This window comes from Zootoca vivipara, chromosome 2, assembly GCF_963506605.1.
Source record: "Zootoca vivipara chromosome 2, rZooViv1.1, whole genome shotgun sequence".
In the NCBI taxonomy this organism is placed as follows: domain Eukaryota; kingdom Metazoa; phylum Chordata; class Lepidosauria; order Squamata; family Lacertidae; genus Zootoca; species Zootoca vivipara.
This window is the reverse complement of record NC_083277.1, coordinates 42,735,105-42,758,931: the sequence shown is the minus strand read 5'-3', so window position 1 is coordinate 42,758,931 and position 23,827 is coordinate 42,735,105. Positions and strand designations below refer to the sequence as shown.

General features: G+C 43.5%; 2 protein-coding genes across 2 annotated transcripts; one reads left to right on the top strand and one right to left on the bottom strand.

Annotated features, from left to right (window-relative positions):
* The first annotated feature begins 428 nt into the window (after positions 1 to 428).
* On the top strand, positions 429 to 6,056 carry PDE12 (phosphodiesterase 12). Its single transcript, XM_035106375.2, has 3 exons — positions 429 to 1,836; positions 3,664 to 3,742; positions 4,887 to 6,056. The coding sequence occupies exons 1-3, from the start codon at positions 547 to 549 to the stop codon at positions 5,327 to 5,329; spliced, it is 1,812 nt and encodes a 603-aa protein (XP_034962266.1). The 5' UTR covers positions 429 to 546; the 3' UTR covers positions 5,330 to 6,056.
* A 3,843-nt stretch (positions 6,057 to 9,899) lies between these two features.
* On the bottom strand, positions 9,900 to 23,281 carry ARF4 (ADP ribosylation factor 4). Its single transcript, XM_035106376.2, has 6 exons — positions 22,850 to 23,281; positions 16,372 to 16,452; positions 15,217 to 15,326; positions 12,740 to 12,811; positions 12,243 to 12,368; positions 9,900 to 11,152 (listed from the first exon to the last, which is right to left on the bottom strand). The coding sequence occupies exons 1-6, from the start codon at positions 22,914 to 22,916 to the stop codon at positions 11,066 to 11,068; spliced, it is 543 nt and encodes a 180-aa protein (XP_034962267.1). The 5' UTR covers positions 22,917 to 23,281; the 3' UTR covers positions 9,900 to 11,065.
* Between the last annotated feature and the right edge of the window lie 546 nt (positions 23,282 to 23,827).

The following is a 23,827-nucleotide window of genomic DNA, read 5'->3' as shown; positions in this document are numbered from 1 at the left end:
GAGCCCCAAGAATTGTAACAGAACAAAAAAGAGAGAAAAATCCCTTAAATGGGAGGACACACACACACACACACCCCACAAAAAAGGGCATGCTCAGCTAGCATGGAGCGTCGGCTGATAAAAAACGGCTGCAGCGTTCTGTTGCAAGTCCAACCTTTGTTCACTATAATTGCGAAATACGTAAAATGAGATTTGGGAAATAACGATCAAGCACTTCCGGCTTGTTCCACTCCAACTCCGCAACCCCCAAACCCTCCGCATAAGATTTATTGATAGATTCACAGGTTACCAACTTCCGGGTTCATCTCACTCCACGCTCCCGGTTCCCCCCACCCCCTTTTAAGGGAGGCGTAGACACCATTTCCCAGCAGGCCCCGCGTTTCCTGCTCCGGCCCTCCTCGCCTCTCGCCCCGGCTTTTCCCATCGTCCCTTGCGGGGCGGGGCAGCCAAAGTGGCTGAGTCCTGCCTGGCAACGGAGGAGCCGCCGGAGAGCCGGAGAGCGAGGCTGAGAGGCGCGAATGGTGCTGGCGTGGCGGCTGCGAGTTCATGTGGCGCCTGTTCCGCGGCACGCTGAGAGCCCTTCCCGGCCTGAGGAGGCGGCGGCAGCCGCAGCCGCGGCCGAGCGGTTCGGGCCCCGCCAGCGGCGCGCTGCCTGCCATGGAGCGGGCCGTGGTGCGCTGCGTCCCGGCCGAGCCTAAGCTAAGCGTGTCCTTCGTGCTGGGCGACGGCAGCGCCCGGCACATGCAGCGCGACCAGGCGGAGCCGCTGGGCCGGGCGCTGGCGCGCATCGCCAACAACGCCGGCAAAGGCCACGCCAAAGCGGCCAAAAAGAGCAAGAAGGCGCAGGCCGAGGCTGCCGTGCCTCCGCCTCCGCCGCCCGCCGTCTGCCTCTTCTCTCAGGACGGCGAGGCCGTGGCCGAGGACGTGCCCAACGCCGAGGCCTGGCAGGACGGCGCCGTGCTGCAGATCGGAGAGGCCCGCTACCGCGTGGAGCGCAACCCGCCGGCGCTGACGGAGCTGCAGTTGCCGCGCTCGCTCCTGGCCGGCTTCCCCGTGTGCCCCAAGCTGCGCGCCGAGTTCGGCTCGCCCCGCGACTGCCTCTTCCGCTGGTACCAGGAGCAGAAGGCCGAGCCGGCCGTAGGAACGGCGGCTGCGACTGCCGCTACCGGGGTGGAAGCTCCGGGCGGCTGGGTGGAAGCTCCGGGCGGCGCCGAGCGGGTCTTCACGCCCAGCAACGCGCACATCGGGCTGCGCCTCAAGCTCGTCTGCACGCCGGGCAACGGGCAGCGGCGCTACGGGCTGCCCCGCGAAGTGGAGAGCAGCGGCCCCGTGGAGGCCGGGCCGGGTGCCTGCACTTTCGACGCGCGGCACCTGTACACCAAGAAAGTGACCGGGCCGGGCCTCATTCGCACCGTCACCTACAACGTCCTGGCTGACGTCTACGCGCAGACCGAGCTATCGCGGACCGTGCTCTACCCGTACTGCGCGCCCTACTCGCTGGAGCTCGACTACCGGCAGAACCTGCTGAAGAAGGAGCTGGTCGGTTACAGCGCCGACATCATCTGCCTGCAGGAGGTGGACAAGTCTGTCTTCGCCGACAGCCTGGGGCCCGCGCTGGACGCCTTCGGCCTGGAGGGCCTCTTCAAGATCAAGGAGAAGCAGCACGAGGGCCTGGCCACTTTCTACCGAAGGGACAAGTTCAGCCTCCTTAGCCAGCACGACATCGCCTTGAACCAGGCGCTGCTCGAGGATCCCTTGCACAAAGAACTGCGAGACAAGCTGGCCCCCTATCCGGAGGTGCAGGGAAAAGTGCACCAGCGGTCCTCTGTGTTGCAGGTATAAGTTAAAGGGAGAGTGGGGTGCTGCGGGTTGCCTGTTCCTTTGCAGGCATGACCAAACTTGGCCCTCCAGCTGTTTTGGGACTACAATTCCCATCATCCCTGACCACTGGTCCTGTTAGCCAGGGATGATGGGAGTTATAGTCCCAAAACAGCTGGAGGGCCAAGTTTGGCCATGCTTGCTTTAGGGGGAAAGGGAATGGCGGGAGTTGGCTCTAAGTTAAGTAGGGGGACCAGATCGAGAGAAAGACAGGCTTCCTGTACTTTTCATGCAGAAATTGAATAGGTACACCTTTTTCGAAGCTGTCTCTCCCATAAAGGTGCACCAGGCTGCTTCCCTTTACATCCCATTGTTTTGGGGCCAACTGCTCTCCCCTCAATACTCTCCCCAGATCAGAACCCATCTCCAGGTCACACACCTTAGTGTTCCTGTTCCAGGCCCTCTTCAGGTCCTTTTGTCTTGCTGGAATGTGTCTGAATTGTAGCAATGCCTCTTGCTTGCCTTGAATGGAGATTTCTATGTTGGGGGAGGGGATATGGAAACCTTTGATTCTTGTGTGTGTCAAGAATGTAGTCTGCTGCATAATAGTAAGAGTCACATCCATTGCTCTGGTCACTTTCTTTTACTTCTTGCCCAGCCCATCTCAGACATTCAGCCTCCAAATGGTTGCCCATAAAGGAATAGAAAGTTCTCCACCCCGATCTATGGCTACGTATGAGCAGAACTTTGTTTTTTTAAAAAAACAAAACCCATCAGAAATAGACCATCAGTCATGTATCCTAAATCCCCAAGCAGACATTGCATTGTTGTCTGTTAGTGTCTCTCTTCTTCTAGAGCATAAGTAGGGAACCTGTAGCCCTCCACATGCTGTTTGACTCCAACTCCAGCCACCTCAGCCAGCAGAGCCAAATAGTCAGGAATGTTGGGAGTTGTAGTTCAGCAGCCTCTGGGGGTCAGGGGCAGGAGGGTTCCCTATTCCTGCTGTACAACTTTGATGTCAAATGAAGGAATGCTAGGCTGGAGTTACAGCTAGCAATTCTAAATGGAGTTCCACTTAATACTTGTAAGCAGTGTTAGAAAGTGAGATATGAAAACTAGGAACTAAATGGTACCTTAAACCTAGGTTACGGGCGCAACAATGGAATGGGTGTGCTTTTTTATAACAAGAATACAGTGCTGAAAATGAATGAACTGCGGGTAAAATATTATGTTCATTTTTCACATGGTCTAGGCCTTACTCTGCCCACTCCCCTAATATTCTTGAGAGGGTCTCTTCTCTAGTCTTCAAAGAGTAGCCAGAAGTGGGGAGCAGAAAAAGCTCCTCCTTTCCTTCCACTCTGCAGTTTTAATCTGAAATCTTAGTTGTGGTGCTGTGCCCAGAGCTCAGAAACTGCTCGTGCTAATGAAATTCCCAGTCACAAAACACGCCTAGATCAATGGGAGTTTCAAACACTACTTGTAAACAGCTGGTTGACAGTGGGGGTGGGGTGAATAAGAGACCCGCACATCACATCTATAATTTTAGGCCGGTAGCTTCATTAGCATAGAATTGTTATAAGAAGTCAGTTTTAAAATACAGTAAACCTGCAACTTATGCAGGAGTTATGAGCCGGGATTCACACCTAAAGCAAAAATCATGTATAGTAAAAATCAATTGGGTTCAATGGTGGATGAGGTTGCCCAAGTCATTTTTCCTGCCCCCTTTCCACCTGCTATCTATATCTATCTATCACCACATGCATAAAGCTGAATGCACACAAGATAGATGCACGTTGCCAAGTTACAGTACTTTCTGCCTTACCGTAATTTCCATGTTGTTTGTAGGTTTCTGTTCTTCAGTCAACAAACGATTCTTCAAAAAAGATTTGTGTTGCCAACACCCACCTATACTGGCACCCAAAAGGTAATTCTGTTAACAATACTATGAACCATTCTAGGGTATATTTTGGGCCCTGGGGTGGGTTATAAATTCATTATATTTATGTATTTCAATATTTCTAGGCCACATTTTCATAAAAAATACAGCATGAGGTAAACAACAAACAAAATTACAATGCCATCAGTAAAAGCTTAGGGGTGGTGGTGGTTTAGAATCCATGTTTCAAAGACCTCTGGATAACATATTTTTCTGGAGACATATAAAAGTAGGCAGGAATGATTCCTGGTGTGGGGAATCACCAGAAGTATCCAATCATAGGATCTCAGTGGTCATGGTATTAAGATCCCAAGTTGTTTAGGGCTTTGTGAACTAGCAAAATAACCTTGACTCTGGCCCAGTAGCAAACTGGCAACCAGTGCAACACTCTCCTGTGAACAGATGCTGCATTAGTTGCAATTTCCAGCTCAGATGCACGGGTAGCCCCACGGGTTATCAAGTAGTAATACATATGCAATGTGTAAATCCTTCCATGAGAGCAGTTGACTGAACTGACATCCTGAGTAGTCTCAATAAGGAAAATGCTTCCTAGCCTAATAGCTGGACAAATGTATGTAATTTCAAAGGAAAAGAAATACAGCGGTACCGTGGTTCCCAAATTGCTAAGTTGTCAAACAAATCTGCTCCCGAACACTGCAAACCCGGAAGTAAGTGTTCCGGTTTGCGAACGTTTTTCAGAAGCCAAACATCCGATGCAGCTTCTGATTGAGTACAGGAAGCTCCTGCAGCCAATTGGAAGCTGCGCCTTGGTTTTTGAACAGTTTCGGGAGTTGAACGGACTCCCAGAACAGATTAAGTTCAAGAACCATGGTACCCCTGCCACACCCTTGTGATTTGTAACTACATATGTGAGGCAGAAGAGCTGTTGTTAAGCGTGGATGGGGTTAAATACTATTTAGGATGGGTGTGTGTGTGTTAGTGCTTAAGATGTCTCAGCTAAACTAGGACTTGACTTTTTTGAAATGACTTGCATTTGTAAGTGGTGATAAAAATTCCTCAGATGGTTTGGGGTGGATGTTGAATGACTTAATCTGAATTTTAAGTCTTATTGATTGAAATGACTTTAAGCCTGAAGGTTAAAAATAGGTCCTTATTTTTATTTTCTCCTTAGGTGGGAACATCCGTCTGATCCAAGCTGCAATAGCATTGTCTCATATTAGGCATGTAACACATGACATATATCCTTCTACTCCTGTCATATTCTGTGGGGATTTTAATAGCACACCATCAAGTGGAGCATATAGTTTCATCAATTGTGGCAGCATTGCTGAAGAGCATGAGGATTGGGGCTCAAATGGAGAAGAGGAGCGCTGCACAATGTCTTTAGCCCATCCATTCAGACTGAAAAGTGCTTGTGGTGAACCAGCTTATACTAATTATGTTGGAGGCTTTCATGGATGTTTGGACTACATTTTTATTGATGCAAATGCTTTGGAGGTTGAACAAGTAATTCCACTGCCAAGTCATGAAGAAGTAACCACTCATCAGGCCTTACCAAGCGTTTCACACCCTTCAGATCATATAGCACTAATATGTGACTTAAAGTGGAAGTAGACTAAAAAAAAAGTTGGTATCTGTTCCTTTCTCTTAAGCAAGAAATTTGGGCTACTTAGGAGAATGCAACTTGAATCCTGGCTTGGCTACCAGCTTTTACAAAAGATAATTGGATAAAAAGTGTTTATATGCCTATTAGGAATGTTAACCAGATTTTCATATCTCTGTAACTTGTCATAACCAGAATGTTCTTACGGCAAATACGCCCCCTTTTTTTACACTAATAAGGAAAGCAATCAATGTTTAATGCTCTTTTAAAGTTAAATTATCTTGTTTCCTTCTCATATGGTTTTTGATTAAGGGTATTTTGTTTAAACTGAATTTATATAAGAATTGGAACTAGAAGGGATTGGTATTCTCAGCAAGTAGTATGCCCTGTCAATATATTGCTGTTGCCTTTCGAAAAGATTTTCCTTGACAAGCTGCCAAAATTGAACACACTATGTTGACCCTACACAAATATCCATATCAAAAGTTAGCATTCCAAAAATGATTTGACACAATTACCTGCTCTCAGGCATTGTTGGGGGGGGGGGGGCGCTGTTATGTAAACCAAAATAATTGTGCTTAAATAAATGAAAATCATGACCATATGTGAAGTGTCGATTCCCCACCCCACCCCCAGAGTATGTAAAAGGTAATCTGCAGTAATTCTGAAGTCTTCTGGTAATGTACTGAAGTGTAAACAGAACTTGAAAAATACAGCATTTGTCTCATTTGCTCTTAATACTGCAATTGATTTATTTTTCTAGTTGGCTGTCTCTATGTAATGAAGTTCTGAATTTCCAGTTATGCATGCTTCACAGCATAGAAACGATTCACGTTCAAAGGGCCGCTTTGGGGTGAGAGGATAAATCTGTGTAAATGTTATATATTTAGATACACAGTATATTTGGGAAAAGTGACATGGGAGGAAAAGTGCAAGAGAAAGTTGCAGTAGCATAGTCACAAGTTGACTAGAGCACAAGTTTAAGCAACAGGTAAATGAGTATGGGAACACAAATGCCTTTGAAAGAGGGAGTGGACTGTAAACCTTCATATATAAACTGTAGGTTCTGATGTTTGTACCTTGTTCAAATAAGTCTATTGCTTTGCTCAGCTATATGAGCCTAGTGGGCCCCCCAAGAACTGTTGAAGACAAAATATGGGCAGCCCCAGTGTGTACATTCTTGCATGAACATGTGAAAAAATAAGATTTATCTGCTGATAACAGTGATTAAGAGGGAAAACACTACTGATTTGATCTTCTCCCAGTTCCGCTATTATGCTACCTAGAGCTAAACCATGGTCTGTCTGAACCTGGGCTTTAATGCCAGACAAAAGCTGTAACCAGGGTTTGTTCTTGGCTTACCTAGGCTTGCACTAAGCCAAACCAGGGCTCAGCTATTGGTAATGTGTCAGCAGGACGACCATGGGAAAGGTGAAGCAGCCCTGGTTTAGCCTGTGAGTAGCTGCACACATTCATGCTTCAGCATGGTTTGCCTTAGTGCTGCATGCAGACTGGGCCATTGTATGCTTACAAATGCTTAGAAGTCCTCCTTTGTGCTGTATCTGTGATGGTTTAAGGAGCTCAGTGAGACAGGGCTTGTGTATGTGGCCCTTAAACCATGCGTGTTGGGCCTTGCGTGTTCAGGAAAATGCCTGAATGGACACCCCCACCTTACTTATCCATATTGAAAGTCTTTCCCTACCCTCTGCCTGTTGTTAATCTGGTGCAGGTCACCCACTCTGTTCCCTCTTTAAATCCCCCTTTAACTGTGCCTTATTAATTTTTAACAGTCCATGTCCTTGCTTCTTGACCTTGCTCATTATTGCCAATCCCCAAAGCACTTCTACACTTGTTGCAGGATGATTTTAAGCCTCTGCAGTTAAATGCCTGTGGTTTCAGCATACTATTGGTAGGAGTGTTAAATAAGAAAAAGTGCCAGAAATACCACTCGAAATGTTTTTGTCCAAGGAGGGGAGCTAACCAGATATTGCATCTAATCAGCCCCAGCCAGCATGGGCCAATAAGTTAGTTTGCCAACATCTGGAGGGACAAAGATTAGCTGCTCCTGGATTAAGATTTGCTAGATCAACCAGAAGAAACCTGGAAGAATACTTGTTCATACTTCTTGCAAATTAAGCGAACAGCTGCTTACCTATTTCTACCTTTACTTTGAAATTTCTGTTGCAAGAAAATGGAAAATACAGTCTACGACAAACTGTCTGCTATACTATATACCAGGCATCCCCAAACTTCGGCCCTCCAGATGTTTTGGACTACAATTCCCATCATCCCTGATCACTGGTCCTGTTAGCTAGGGATCATGGGAGTTGTAGGCCAAAACATCTGGAGGGCCACAGTTTGGGGTGCCTGCTATATACCATGAAAGGTGATATAAATATATAAGGGTTGGAACAGAGAGAGTCTGCCATCTTAAGAGTCAAAATATATGCCCATTCCTGGGTGCAGCATTATATTCCAGAACCTCCTTTAAGAATGAGAATCCTGGATAGTTTTCAAGCTTTGAACGAGGTACCCCTCAAATGCAAAAAATAAACAGGCAATACTTAAGATCTATCAAATCTATGCTATGATTATAGGTTTAACCTAAATTATAGGCATACTCTTGTATTATTAATCCAGCTAGAGTCTAGTGAATTTCATCATGAAATATTCACCCTCCAATTGGTGTTACTTCTGCCACATTCAACAAGCCTCAAAACCTTACTTTGCCAATGACCTTTCAGCTATGTTCTTTCCTACACTACATTTCCTACATACTTTCCTACATTACCACGTTCTTCAGTAGATCAATTTTATTTATGCTTCTCCTCTAGCACAGCTGTAGTAAATCAACTTGTTTCAAGCTGGTCTTCAGAACATGAATGTCCCAAACACTGCAAACCTCCAACATAGGATGGAAGAATTACTAAACCCAGCAGCATTTAACTTTTACTGTCAATCTTCTCCAACTCTTGTGAATTCCTGATTTGGCCTATTACTGACCCGAGTTTTCTGTAACAATGCCACATTTTATATTCTTTTATAAAGAATGTGGTGGTGGCAGTGGGAGAAAAGAGTTGGGGATTCTGGTATGTCTGGTGATGTGATGGTGGATCTCGCCCATGGTAGACACTATAGACAATATAGACACTATATTGAACAGGGATGAGGAGACCTCAAGCTGTTAGCCTCCAACTCCTGCCAAGGATGGCAAGTGTAATCCAACACCTGGAGAGCAACAAGTTCCTTGCACCTGACACAAAGTAAATATTAATTGGCCCTATGACAGAAGCAACAGGGAGGATTGTAATTATCAGAGATACAAAAAGAACAGAGTTGTCAAGATTCCAGACACAACTGCAGAAGCTGTGTATTTCACAAGATGACAGGTTCAGATTTCTGTTCACGCATGTGCTACCTCACAGGGTTTACGCGAGGTGGCAATTCAACATATGCTTCAATTAATTGTCTGGAGAGAGTGCATGGTTCAGATGCGTTAAAAATAAATGGTTCCCTTCACACTTGCTGCTGCTTTAGACTTCTGTCCTACATGTAGAGCAGTCGAGGTTGCACACCTTAGACTGTAAAAGCATGAAGTTGCTTTGAGAATTTCTCTTGCAAAGCACACTAATTTTCACTTTATAACAAAGATTAAATATAAACATCAAAGACATTTCAAAAGCAACTGTGCCTGTCCTGTAAGTATGAGTTGTCCCATAAATATTGCATGAAGCACCCTCAGCCTGGTGAGGATTTAAAATCCCTTATTGTAACTCTATACCAACTTAAACTACAATAAGAATTCAAGGAGTTCCTTACTGCAGATAATGATACAGTGGTCCCTCGACTTACAAAGTACTCGACTTACGAAATTTTGAGTTACGAATGAAAATATGGCCGCACGCTTACGTTTTTTCCGACATCTGAAAGGAAAACCGTTGCGGTTTAGATAGGGTTTTTTCAACTTACAAATTTTAGATGCGGTTTACGCGACTTACGAATTTTTCCGTTTCCAATGCATTCCTATGGGAAACTGCTTTTTTTGACCTACGAATGTGCATTCGGAATGGATTAAATTCGTAAGTCGAGGGACCACTGTACAACATTGGAATCTAATGCAGTGCTACCTTGGTTCTCGAACTTAATCCATTCCGAGTGTCCGTTCGACTCCCAAAACCATTCAAAAACCACGTCATGGCTTCTGATTGGCTGCAGAAGCTTCCTGTACTCAAGTGAAAGCCATGTGGCATGTTCAGTTTCTGGAAAACATTTGCAAACCAGAACACTTACTTCCGGGTTTGTGGCGTTTGGGAGCCGATTTGTTTGACAACTAAGCTGTTTGAGAACCAAGGTACCACTGTACTTCTGGTTTACTGTATTTCCTTTCAATGTGCCAGTTCCAAATGTGGCTGGAGTAAAATGAGGGGGAAAAAAAGAACACTGAAAACTCAGCTTAGGAAAAAGGGATATGAGAGTAAAATACAGACGATGTTAGATTTTCTAAACAAGTGAAATACAGGGAAAGGGTTACTAGCAATCACAATGCAGTCCTCTCCAATTAAGTATGAAACTGACACACTATTTGGGCAGTTTGTACTTTATTACAATTTTCAACTGTTAGTACTCTCATATCTGGACATCTTAATTTAGATTTACAGCTTCAAAAACACTTTTACAGGATTTTAGTCTTGATGATTAACCAACTACACTGTACACAAGTTTAACTGCCCATCTTAATTTTTTGCCAAATTGAAAACAATTCAAAGGCTATTCAGACCTGTGTTTGTGTTCAAAGTACAGAAAAAACTCCGTTTATTGAAAAAGAATAATCTGTCACACATTCATATTATCAGTTCCACAAACTTAAGATTCAAGGAGCATACACAAAGCTATACATCGGTTTCATTTTTATTAAGAATAATTCTTAGTAGGTTATGAAGAAATTAATCCATTGAGTCTGAAGAATTTTCCAAAATCTGTCTCCATGAAGATATGTTCACCAATAAACAGTAAACTTTAGCAGAACTATTATACACTGGGCAAAACAGGCTGATATCAAAAAGCAACATGCAACAAAAAAAAGGATACAATATAAAGGAAGACAATCTGCTGAATATTGAAAACCTCAAAGAGCTTGTTGCAACTGGCACAGAAATGTTCTACCGATCAGATTCAATTCACACAAAGGCAAAAGTGGGTTGACAGAACCCAAGGGGTTAATAAAATGTTCCTCAGTGCAGAATATTTGAATAGTGTTTTAGAGCATTTTTCTGATGAACAATAATAGGAAGTGTTTTTATAAGAGAGAGAAATAAATATAAATGGAATGCTAGATTAAGTCAGCAGACTGTCTTAAGGAATGAAGTAAGATATCAGTAACTTAAAGAAGAAAGGGGGAAAATCTTTTTAAAATGTACTTAATTTAATTGGGGCTCAAGAAGCATTCAAACAGATTTCAAAAGTCACAACTATATTCAGGCATTTAGGCTAACAATAGAAGTAAAAATCAGAAGATACACTTTTTCCAAATTAAGGAGTTTTCTTTTTAACCCAAGCATATTGTTACCCTGGCAACATATAGCTTGGGTGAAGAATAATTGGCAACAAAATAAGTCAAAATGCTGTAATATCCTGCCCAAACCAGTTCCAGATACTGTACTGTATAATAACCAAGATGCAAACTAATTTTGATGTAACAAGCCTAGACCACTTATATCAAACATGTCCCTGGTGTGAAAGTCATCCAGTTAGCGCTTTGATAGCTCATTTGACAGCCAGTCCAGTCCCTCATACAGACCAGTTCCTTGTGTAGCACAGGTAGCTTGAACATACCACTGTTGGGAATAAGAAAGTGAAATATTTAATACCATACCTTTCATTTTAGAGCACATTACAACTCTTCAAGACAATATTCTCATTGCCCCCCCCCCACATCATGCAAGGCAAGTTTAAACATCAGAACATAAATATGCTCACTTGGCCAAGGCACATAGTTGCATAGCTGTCAAGTTTTCCCTTTTCTTGCGAGGAAGCCTACTCAGCATAAGGGAATTTCCCTTAAAAAAGGGAGAACTTGACAACTATGCATAGATCAGATCATGGCAGAAAGATCAAGTAAAGTGAAAAACTAGAAGGGCGACACAGTCTCTAGCTGAAACATCAAATGAAAGGTCTTAAAGAGCCATCGCTCAGCATAAAGGGAAAGTAACCAGTCCACGGAGCTGCTTAAGACAGGAACATACAAGCAGGACATTCCACCACCCAAAAATGTAAAGGGCTTAAGACAGATGCCATCTCTAGTAAACCCACACACAGGACTTTATTGTATTGAACTATGACTAACTATGACTATCAGAAAAGATAAATAATAGTCATTTTCTCCACCCAAATGCATGATAACAGAACAGTACTAGTTGACAAACTAGCTCCAAGAGCTAGTTCAATGATTTGAACTTCAATGATTTAAAACCCAGCAGAGGAACTCAACAGTTTGGATCCAAGGGTGGCCTTTTTTAAGCATTTCTACTTACAGAAAAGGGGGAAGGAAAGCACTTGCTGTTCATACGGTCCAACACAAAGAATATACAGTGGTGCCTCGCGAGACGAATTTAATTCGTTCCACGGGTCTTTTCTTATAACGAAAAATTCGTCTAGCGAATCCCATAGGAATGCATTGAATTTTTTTGAATTTTTTTTTGCCCATAGGAACGCATTAATTGAATTTCAATGCATTCCTATGGGAAACAGTGATTTGCTAGACAAATTTTTCATAAAACGAATTCGTCTAGCAAGGCAACCTCCGCTCGAAAAATCCTTTCGTTAAGCGGAAATTTCGTTAAGCAGGGCATTCGTTAAGCGAGGCACCACTGTATCAAGATATGGAGAAAGTTACATGGCAAACTACTTTTGCTTTATGGTACTTACAGTTCTGTTGCGCAGGGACTGAAGGCCTAGTTTATCTGTCATTTCACTTATTGCCATGGCATTTGGCAAGTCTTGTTTGTTTGCAAAGAGAAGCAGCACTGCATCTCTCAACTCGTCTTCCTGAAGCTGGAGGAGGAAACGCCATGTCAGTTATTTCCCCTATTGATAGGGCTGGCAATATTTTTGTTCTTCACATTTCTCCCTGTAGTTTTCAGTAGCTAGTTGATTTGGTTACCATCAATGCATGTAAGCAACTCAGACAAGATACACTATGTCAAATTAGGGTGATAGTTGCAAGAAGGATTTCACTGAAACCCAATAGGGAAGTTATGAGAAGAACTTATATTGCCTCAAAACACAGAACAGTGCATCCTAATATCCTACACTCAAATATCTGATGTTTTTGTAAATTAACCTCTCAATTTTATTAAGATATGGAGGACTAAGCCATCAGAGTCAGACACAGAAGGAGTTCAGATTAAGTTAGAGGCAGTTACCATTTTCTGGAGTTCTTCTGCAGCTTCCTGGATTCTCTCTCTGTCGTTGCTATCTACCACAAAAATGAGGCCCTGAAAAGAAAGTGTATTTCTCATCAAGTTTGTTTGACATCTGAAATACCATTCAAATAAAATCTGACGTCACCATTGTAGAGATATTTAATGAATCTTTACTCCTGTGACAAGTGGGAACATATGCAAGAAATCAGAAAGTAACAGAGACCAAAGATCCATGCAGGCTATTCTATGACAATGGGCTAACACCTCAGAAGGGCCAGGGACACTAACAGTTTAGTCTCATTGTTTATTTTTAAAGCAACAGTAACATATTACAACTTCCAGCAGAAAGCAATACTCTCTTCACCAGAGGAATTATTGTAACAGTTTCATCCAAGTCAACATGAATACTGTAGTGTACAAGCATTTTTATTTGCAAACAATTCACAAAGTTGTCACAGCAGACTGCCGAGTGCTTCTACATCACTAGGAAAGTTGGGCTATAATAGCTGTTGCGCTGCATGGAACAGTTGTGCCAGGTCACATTGTTCAGATGCAATAATGATGGTGAATGAAATTTCTCCCCTTCCACAAGTATAGGTTTTTGAAAATACAGTGGTACCTCTAGTTAAGAACGCTTCAGGTTACGAACGATTTTAACACGGAAGTGAGTTTTCCGAGCTCTCAGAGGCCTCGCTGCTGCCCAGAGCCAAGCCTGGACATTCACGGGGTCTATGGAGGCTCCGCAATTGGCCTTCAGCCACGGGAGTTCTCTGAGGCCTCCGCAAATGCCGGGAGCCAAACCCCAACATCCGCAGGCCTACAGAGGCTCCGCAATTACCCTCCAGCTGTGAGAGCTGAGGCCTCCACAACTGCCCCGAGCCAAGCCTCGACATCCACAGGATGCCCAGCAGGTCACATCCCAGCCCCAAAGTTAGGTAAGGAACACTTACCTAGCGAAGACAAAGAGCAGTGAAGCTGTTAAGAAACAAAGATGAGCCTGGGCCGAAAAGCCCTTTACCAACCCTTGCCCCATCCCAGCTGTAGGAAGATGGATGGCACCTAGCCAGGTAAGCCCACCTACCCCGGGGGGGTGGGGAGAGTGGAAAATTTTGGGATTCTGCAAGGGATTTGGGGGTTTGTTTATGTGAGTCTGCCCTGTGCCTTCTTTTGGGGGATTTCTGGGGGACTCTGCCTTCTGCCATTGTTCTGGGGATCGTGTGGAACCCAGTTCAGCTACTGGTTGATTGTGTGACTGCAGAAATGGATAAAAGCCCCCCATTCAAACTGACTATCATCAGTGCACTTAAGGGGGAAAAATGTTATTTTTTTCATCTAAAATACTGCCTTATTTATTTTATAGTACAGTACATTGATTATTGCCTTCATTTTATGGATCAATGGTCTCGTTAGACAGTAAAATTCGTGTTAAATTGCTGTTTTAGGGGGTGTTTTCATCGTCTGGAACGGATCAATCCACTTTCCATTACTTTAAATGGGAAAGTGTGCTTCAGGTTAAGAACAGACTTCCGGAACCAATTAAGTACTTAACCTGAGGTACCACTGTATCCTCCAAGTGGTGTATAGTCAGGCTTGGCTCATGTTTTCCACCTACTGTGATCCACAGACCTCATTGCTGTTTCACTGCTGGTAATTTTTTGTAAAATTGCAGCAGAAAATATTTGAACTGCCTGGTCAGGGAGAGTCAGCTGTTTACTCTGCAAGCCCAACAGGTAAGCGAGAGAACCATCAATAAACTACACCCACCCACCTGACGGGCCATTAGTCTCCAGAGGTATACTATTTTCATTGATTCAGTTAGTGATTTGTCTGTGGCAAGGACATACGGTAATTGGCTCTTGAATTCAGATCATTATTTGCTTGGCCTCTGAAGAACCAACTTGAGCATACATCCTGCTATGTGCACAAGGCCATTAAAAAGTGGAATGTAAGACAGCACAAACAGATGTCTGTCTCCCTCCGCCCAGTCAGAGCCCATGTGCCCCCAAAATATGTTTGAGGGTCCCCCAACCTTCTGAAGCAAAATTTGAAGGTATATGGAGGGCTGCGGGGAGCAAGAGAGGAAGCACAGCCCATTTATTAGTGTGAGGAAGGTGAAGCCCATTTATTAAAGAGGAAGGGTCACATGGAACCATATTTTCCTTTTAGGCCTAACTGAATGCAAATTATTGCCTATAAGACCTTGGACAGCTTGGATTCTGTGTGCCTTAGTACTAGTTAAGTCCACAGTAGCTTTAATGGTCTCAGGAAAATCATCACAATGCCGATTTGAAAACTCCAGTGTTTTAAAGTAGCACTGAAAGTTAGTGTTGACCTATGCTGCTATTGGGATTATACTGGGGGCGGTGGTGGATATTAGTACAAATCTTTTTACTAGGTAAGTACAAATCTTTTTACTAGGCAGAATAACTTTACACCAGTCTACAAAAGAGTGAAAATGGATTTGGCAGAGGAATTACCTGCGTGTTCTGAAAATAATGCCTCCAGAGTGGCCTGATTTTATCTTGACCACCAACATCCCAAACAGTGAAACAGATGTTTTTATATTCTACTGTTTCCACATTAAAACCTAAATGGAAAAAAACACAACCATGATTATGACAGTAAGGACCAGTGAGCACCCAAATTTCTAGCACTACTCAAGCTAGGCAGATGTGGGCCCAATCAACATCTAGATGACCAGGAGAGCGTGGGGTATCTAAACTTCCAAAAGGACTATGAAATGAATTTAATAAATGTTAAGTCACAAAGATCTGCAATTATTTTTACATAATCATTCTTCAAGTTATATGTAGAGCAGGTATTTGCCAAACTTTTCAGAAAATTATGACATGTTAGCTTGCAGAACAATTCTGGTTTCTGCAGGCTTCTTTAATTTGTCTATATTACAAAGAAATATATTAAGACCTGGAAGAAGAAAAGCTGGCCTTAGAAGCAAGCAGTGTTCCAAATTCACCAAGAGCATTTTGCACATGGCTATTGGTCGCTTGCAACCAAGTGAAGATTTCAGGATGACACCTGACGTCTCCATCATCTGGAGGTGCATGCCTGGGGATCCCTGGATCTTGACTGTTTTCACACACCAGCAGCACATCCTGTAGAATTCTATCTGTTATATTTTATCTGCACAATCAGAATGAATTTCAGGAACTGAAAAGTCGTATTGAAAAATACGACTTTCAAGCTACTTGGCCCAAAACTGGCAAGTAGGCATTCCGTTTGGCAACTGTAAGTAACCCTGGTTTAAGGAGCCATTTGGTGCCTATATATCTGAGTTTCTAACAATGGAAGCAAATGGCAGATGTTGTTAAGTCTATGTAGCAATCTCCACACATCCCCAAGTGTTACATTGGTTCCAGGATGCTCTCTTTGTTGGCTTTGCTACCCAAAGCAAGAATGCCCGATTTCAGGGGAAATTCACAATCTTTCAGGAATTGTGAAATCCAGTAATATGTACCATAAACACAGTGTGGGAACAAACTCCAGGAGTTCTGCTCCTATCATATTCTCTGGCAAGTTGCTCTATATCAATTCCTGCAAACATAGAATTTTTTTTGAAAGTTTTAAACGAAAACGGTTACCAATATTGACAATATGTATCTGATCTCGCTTACCAATTGTGGGAATTGTAGTGACAATCTCTCCTAACTTCAGTTTATACAGAATGGTCGTTTTTCCAGCAGCATCCAAACCAACTAGAGAAAACAAATGTTTATTAGTTTAATAAAATGAATGCCTGCATTTCATAAAATCTGTTTTTGACAATGAACAATGAAGACTGTGGTACATTTTAAAATCAAATAGTTAATACTTTTAAAGATTTTTTTAAAATAGAATTTCCATCCTGAGTTAGTTCAGACATAATATTACACCATGTAAACCAAACTAGATATAACACATGTTCCATTCTTTCATTGTACTCTGCAATTCCCTCCCTAGTTTGTCAAGTAACCCACTTATTTGCCTTACATCCAGACCTCACTCATAAGAGCTGATAACCAAAATTTTTAGAAGTGCAACTCTGTGAAACAGATTCAGAAACAGACAGCCTGTAACATCCACTGAAAATTGCAGTTTTTTGTTTTCTGTGACTATTTTACTGCTTTTAAAAATAAGACCAATGTCCTTGGTATTATGTCTGGACATAGCATGAAGTTCGCAGTAGCTTGCTCGGAGTAGGGCTAACAAACTCAGTGTTGGCTATCAACAAAACATAATACAGTCATACCTTGGATCCTGAACACCTTGCAAGGCGAATGTTTTCGCTCCCAAACGTCGCAAACCCAGAAGTGAGTGTTCCGGTTTGTGAACGTTCTTTGGAACCCGAACGTCCGACACGGCTTCCGATTGGCTGCAGGACCTTCCTGCAGCCAATCGGAAGCCGCACTTTGGTTCCCAAACGTTTTGGAAGTTGAACAGACTTCCATAAAGGATTCTGTTCGACTTCTGAGGTACCACTGTAAATGGCAGAGGTTAACACAAAGCAATCAGAGCATTAAAGAGTTCTTTAATAATTGAGTGGGATGCGGGGTGGGGGAATCCTGAAAGCTCTATATTACTCCATCTGACAGTAAACTGAGGGAGAGAGTGCCAACAGTGCTGTAGTCAAAATAGGGAAACTGAGAAACAAGAGGTAGATATCAGCATGCTCAGGGGAACTCAAAAATTTATAAAAGTAATGGCATCAACAGAATCACTATTGCTAGGAATGGAGGATACACTGCAGTATTTTGTGGCAGGTCCCACCCATTAGAGCAATTCCCTTCTTCTTCATGACTCTTTAAAATATATATGCACCTGGTAGCTAGATCACTCATCCAAAATGGTTTCCAAAGCTCATTTTGTACTGCTTAAAACTTAAGAAAACCAGGGAAATTATTCTTGTATAACATAGTGCAAGAAACCTTGGTTTACTATAAATTGCAGCTGTAAATTATATAATCTCAAAATCCTATGGTTTCTACCCTATACGGTTATGGACCCAGCTCTACATGGAGTAACTAAAATGTTTTAGTTTCTTTCCCCCACTTTACTGTTAGATGATCAAATACAAATGCTTTAGTACATTTTTTTTCAATACAACAAGTTTAAAAGTCTTCAAATAGTAGTGGAATAGGTCTTCTACTAGTGCAAGACAAGATGTAGTCTGAGATTGCCTGCAGTACTGACAGAGTACACCAAATGTATTTTGTGGGCAGAATAGTAAATCATTAGGGACTATTTAATTGTTATTTAAGGAAATATTAAAATGCAGTGTCTGAGCTAGGAAAAAAATTAAGTTGTGCTATACTATAAATTATTTTCACTGCATTCTTAGCACAGTGCAATTTGGGACTGAATGCTAAAACACTAAATAAAAACAAAACAGAATTACTGCATCTTTAATAATAATAATAAACCTTCAGCAAATGGTTGCTAAGGAAGAGCCCAAGGACTATGGCACTGTCCAAGGTATCTTCCGTTTCTTGAATAAGCTATCAAACTTATCCTATACTGCATATTAAAAATCAGCTTTTCTATTTTTGCATCTCCCCTATTATCCATTATTTCACACCAAGCAGTGTTTAGCAATTACACTATACAGTGAGGCTGTTACCCTGAGAACAGAGTGAAAGAAAACTGTCCCTTTGTCACATACCACAACAGCCTTCTGCTGCCACAAAACAGCTTATCTGAAGGGGGGGATACTGAACAGCATTGTATGGGGCACACGGATTGTTGCTCAAACATGCACAACCAAATAGGGAAGATTTGAGAGGTGAGTGGGGTTACAAGGAATAAGGGACAAGGAACCACACTTCCACTCATATTTCTCAGGATCTAAGCTAACAAATCAGGCTGCTTACATTTCAATTTAAAGAGAATTCATGTTGGGCATAGCGCTTCTTTGCACCTGCATGAACTAAGCCACTGCAGAACATAGTGGAACTGATTCCCCATCACCACCCCAGGCTATTACAGGGAATGAAAGGCTTCCTTCAAGCCCCCTCCACTTGGTCAAGGAATGAGAACTTGAAGCCGGAAGAACGATAAGGAGACTTTGCTATGTCCGACTGAGATCCTTTTACATACAGGTGCTGCACTTGCATTTGAGAATCCTGTGCAGTGTCTTCCTTCCTATAGTATATTTAGGATCTTGGAATAGTGCTTATTATATTGTCTTCTGGCGTTTGGGAAATGAGAATGCTTTCTTCTGATGTTATCTAAAGAACTTTCCGTACAGGCTGGAAAGTTTAATGTGCTGTCTATTTTTTCAAGCTCTGCTGAGTGAAAAATAAATTCAGCATGTTCTTACCGTACATATTGACAGCAGTATATAAAACGTACAAATCTAAGATCTGCAGCTTCTAATGCATTTGCTTTACCTTCCTGGCTTTTCAGGGTAATTCTATATTCTGGACACAGGGAAGGCAACCAAGATATTGCATTGGTTAATGGCCAGTCTTAGGTGAAGAAATTGAGGATTTTTTTAAAGTTGTAAATTTGTTTTGTTAGTTAAGCCAAGAAATGTTTACAGAAGAGGTTTTTATAAAGAAAAAGTCAAGTGCATGAATACATGCCATCTAATCTTCATGTGACCTGTAAATCCTGTGGCTTGGATTCAGAGCTCCTGTGAGAGGTACTTCACTCTAGAAGTATCCTGCTGGGGAGGTGGGCACCTTTTGCTCTACAATGGATGAGATTCTAGAATGATGTGGGAAATGGTGCAGGGAAAAATCAACAAAAAAATGCCTCCCCCCCTTCACCAGTGGAGATCTTTATTGTACATCATCCTAGTTTGAAGGCAACAACAATTTAGGATGCCTTAATGGGGGCCTAAAATCTAGAGGATCAAACTGCTCTCAACACCAACAGTGGTAAAGCTGGATATATAATGTGAGAGCTACATTAATCTAAAGCTATGTAACAAAGTTACCATCAGGTAAGTTAGTACAGTATTAGATGTAAGCAAGGTTCATTACCACTTTATGTGGTATCTATCTCCTAAAACGTCCCCTGTGAGAAAGGAGGGGGGGGGACTATCATTATTATTTATTGAATGAATGTATATACTGCCCTATACCCAGAGGTCTCTGGGAGGTCTTCAGGACCAGGATTCCATCTTTTTTTGACCTTCGAAGTGCACAGATAAGGGAGACTAGAAGGCATTGCTTTGTGTTGTTTAATGCCTGAGCAAAGAAAGATGGATAAAAATGAAGCTGCTTATTTAGTATACATTGAGAAGTGCTGAAGGCAACTGGTTTTGGCTGAAGGGAAAATCGAGGACAGTCCAGGTGAAGCTATAACAGGAAAATCATTGGCGTGGAAGGTATTTGCATGGGTTGGACATATTTTTGAAAAACACATGAAATAGCCACTTTACTTTTCTATAAAGCTGATTGTCTACTATAATCAAAACATCACCATTCAGATTAGCAATATAAATATCTAATGTACCATCTCTAACAATATCAGTAATTGCTAGGGAGAAACCAAACATCTGTTGCTTTGTGGGAAGCAACATGAGAATGCTAAGTGATTTGAAGTAGTTGATAAGACTCCAAAAGTCTCAGCAGTACTAGAGACACAGAATACAACTTAGTATGTTTAATATTGGCAGAAGAGATAAATAACCTGGTTTTGAATCCACTTCTATGTGTAGTCCAGCCAAAATGAAAACTTAAACACACATGGTACTGTCTCATCAGCGATTGCTAACAAGAGTGCTTCACCTACAGTGACACACAAACAAGCCTACTTCACCCCTCCCCCTCCAACACATGCCAGGAGGAGGAGATTGGAAGCTTCCATTTCCTTCTTTGAAGTAATCAAAACTGTGAAGTGTAGTTAGTTTAAATGATGGTTTATTGCGACAAGACCACAGCTGGTCTTGACTTGTTCCAATAAACTATAGTTTAAGCTAACCATGGTTTGTGCTTGTCAGATGTAATGACAAACAAAATTTATTTTAAATATGGAAATGGATTCTTTCAATCTCTTTCTCTGGCATGTGTCCAAAGAAACAGGAGGAGGGAGCGCTCAAGTCCAAGTAGGCCTGTTTGTGTAGCATTAAGCCATTGTTCAGTGTTGCGCCCAATGTGTCCCTTTACGAGTTATCATCTCAGACACACACACAAGAGATAATTCTAGAACAGACACTGGCCTTTTGAAATTCAGCTTACAGTAATACAAATCCAAACAGAACTTCAACACTCAAAACAGTTTGTGACTACATAGTATCATTCTGGAATTTGAAATGAAATTTTTGAGGGTAGGAATGTCAGCATCATAATCATAGGATATTCCCACATGCATTATAACAATAATCCATTTTAAGTCTCAGTTCTCTCACTAACATAGTTCAATTGGATGCAAAGTGATCCGCCAGGAAAGACCCCTTGTGTTTGTGCTTAACAGCAACGCTTTGAGACAATTAAGAGCTGGGTTTTTTTAAAAAAAAAACTGTGTCTAGACCATGGACACTTAGGGATCCAGGATAAAACACTAACACTCATTAATTTGATGGGGAATGGGTTAGGGTGCAATATTAACCCTGGCTGGCAGCAATGGAGCTTTATGGAGCAGTACAGCCAGTAATGCATTCACAGTGTGATGCTCATGCTGGCCAAGGCAAGGGAAAAAACGCCAGCTTTGGGCAAGCATATAGGAGAGCTCTCCTGCACAAGGTTGGACAGAGGGCTATCTTCACACCATCCAAACACCCTCCAGCATGGTGGATCTGAGGCTTGGGCTGCTCTGCCCAAGCATGACAAGACAAAGCACATATGGGTGACATTTACCATTTTAAAATTGCAGCCATGCATCCTTGAGACAACAGAGCAATTCCAAATTCAAAACCAATGACCTTTCACAGGCGTCCCCAAACTGCGGCCCTCCAGATGTTTTGGCCTACAACTCCCATGATCCCTAGCTAACAGGACCAGTGGTTGGGGAAGATGGGAATTGTAGTCCAAAACATCTGGAGGGCCGAAGTTTGAGGATGCCTGACCTTTCACAACAGCCAATATATATAATTAGGGCAAAATCCTAAGTTAACATACCAGGCTATCAACAGGATACAGGCAAAGAGTTATAAGCATCTTTCAGTGAACCACCCAGCTCAGTATTGATTTGTGTAATCTTAAACTGAAGGAACCAAGAAGAGGCAGGGCATGCCCCTTAACTCCATACATTAAAAAAGCAAATACAAAATGTGCATCTCATTTTAATAAAAGCTAACAAATACTAAGAACCCACCCTGTCCAAAATACTAATGGCATGAAGCAATGTGGATATCTGCACACTGATTATTCACCATCCCAAAAGTGTTGTGGGATAGGATGAAAGGGAGGGGGAGAAGGGAAAAGTTACGATAATGCAATTGTCTGCAACCAAAAAACTAGGAGACAGCCCACAGTGTAACTGCCCCTTCCATTTTTATTTGTAGTACAGTATAATTATTACTGCATTTCGCTTTACATTCCTGCATTGGAAGAAAAATGGTGCTTGTATTGTGTGTGTATGTATGTATGTAATGTATGTATGTATTAAAAGAACAATTCCTACAATCACCACAACAAACACGAAGGCTCTCTGTGTGCGCTGAGGGTTGGCGAGGGATCAGACTGACGGCACCGGACTTATTTTGAAACACAGGAAGCCCATCGGGACGGAAAACGAACCCACATCCTGAAAAGAGCAGAAGGCCCCGAGCGAAGATAAATTCCGCTCGTTCTAAAAATGTCTCCCAAGGTGGATTCCTTAAGAACGTCCTGCAAGGAGGGGGGGGGGAGGAAGGCCATGGATACCTCCCTTCCTCTCTGTCTCTCCTTCTTTCTCCCCCCTCCCTCTCTCCTTCTCTCCCGACAGCACAAGGCCTGCCCCGAACAATGCTGCCTGCCTGGCGTCCGTCCGCCCGCCCCACTGCTGTGCCTTCCCAGCCCCCGCAAAGACTCCAACACCCCCCTCGCTAGGCGAACAGGGAGCGAGGGAAGCAACCGGCCGCCGGCTCTTCTGCCCGGGGTGGGGTCGCCTCAGGCCCGGTTCGCTACCCCTGGCGGAGCGGGTGTGGAATGAAGCACCTCTCTCTCTCCCTTTGCCCGCCCGTCTCACCCATGAGGATGCGCATCTGCTTCTTGCCGAAGAGGCGCGAGAAGAGGGAGGAAATGGTGAGGCCCATGGCGGCTCCGGGCTGGGCGGAGGTAGCGGCGACGGCGCAAGAGCGGCGGGGAAGGCGAAAGCAAGAGGCCCCGGTCCCTCTTTCTCGCTACTTCTTCTTCTCCTCCTCCTCCTCTTTCCTCTCTCGCTCCCGCAGAGATGGCGAAACCAGCTGAGCCTCGGGAGCGGGCGAAGGGTGACCGCGGCGTCCGCGCACCGGGGCTGATCTGTGTCGGGGGAGCCTGGCTCTCTCTTTTCTCTCTCTTTTCTCTCTCTCTCTCTTTGCCACGTCACGGCCGCCCCGGCTCCAACGCGGACAAAATCGCGTCACGCCCGCCACATCCTCACCGCGGCACCACCCACACGAACCTCGAGCAGGCCTCACGACACGCAGGAAGACTATGGCTCCCAGGCCGCCTCTCGCCGCCGCAGCCTTGACGGGTCTGGCTTTCGACTCGCGAGGCACGATGGGAAACGTAGTCCTCAAGAGGCTCGGCTGCTTGCCCCTCTGGAAGGAGAGTTTGTGAGAGAAAGAGGCGCAGGGAGTGCTGGGAAGTGTAGTAATCTCCCCCTCCTTTTTTCTTATATCGGCTTCCCGTCTGCATCCTCTGCAGCAGGGAGTGCTGGGAGGCATTGTCACCTCGTGCTGAGCTTGAGGCCTAGCCCCTTCGTGTGGATGGTTAGCGAGCAAAGGTAGTTGTGGAGCCATCGGCAGCCATAGACCTCATTCCCACAAAGCAGCAAATGCAGTGGTGGCAAACCTATGCCTGGACTAGATCACTTCAGAGTTTGGGGGTGGAAATCGTGTATATTAAAAACTGGATGTCAGGGGCTTCTGCTTCTCCCTGACATGCTCTATTTCTAGGTGCAGGGAGTAGTCATATGAGACTGTACTTGTCGTTGGAAGTGGTACAGCAGATTTACCACTGCACC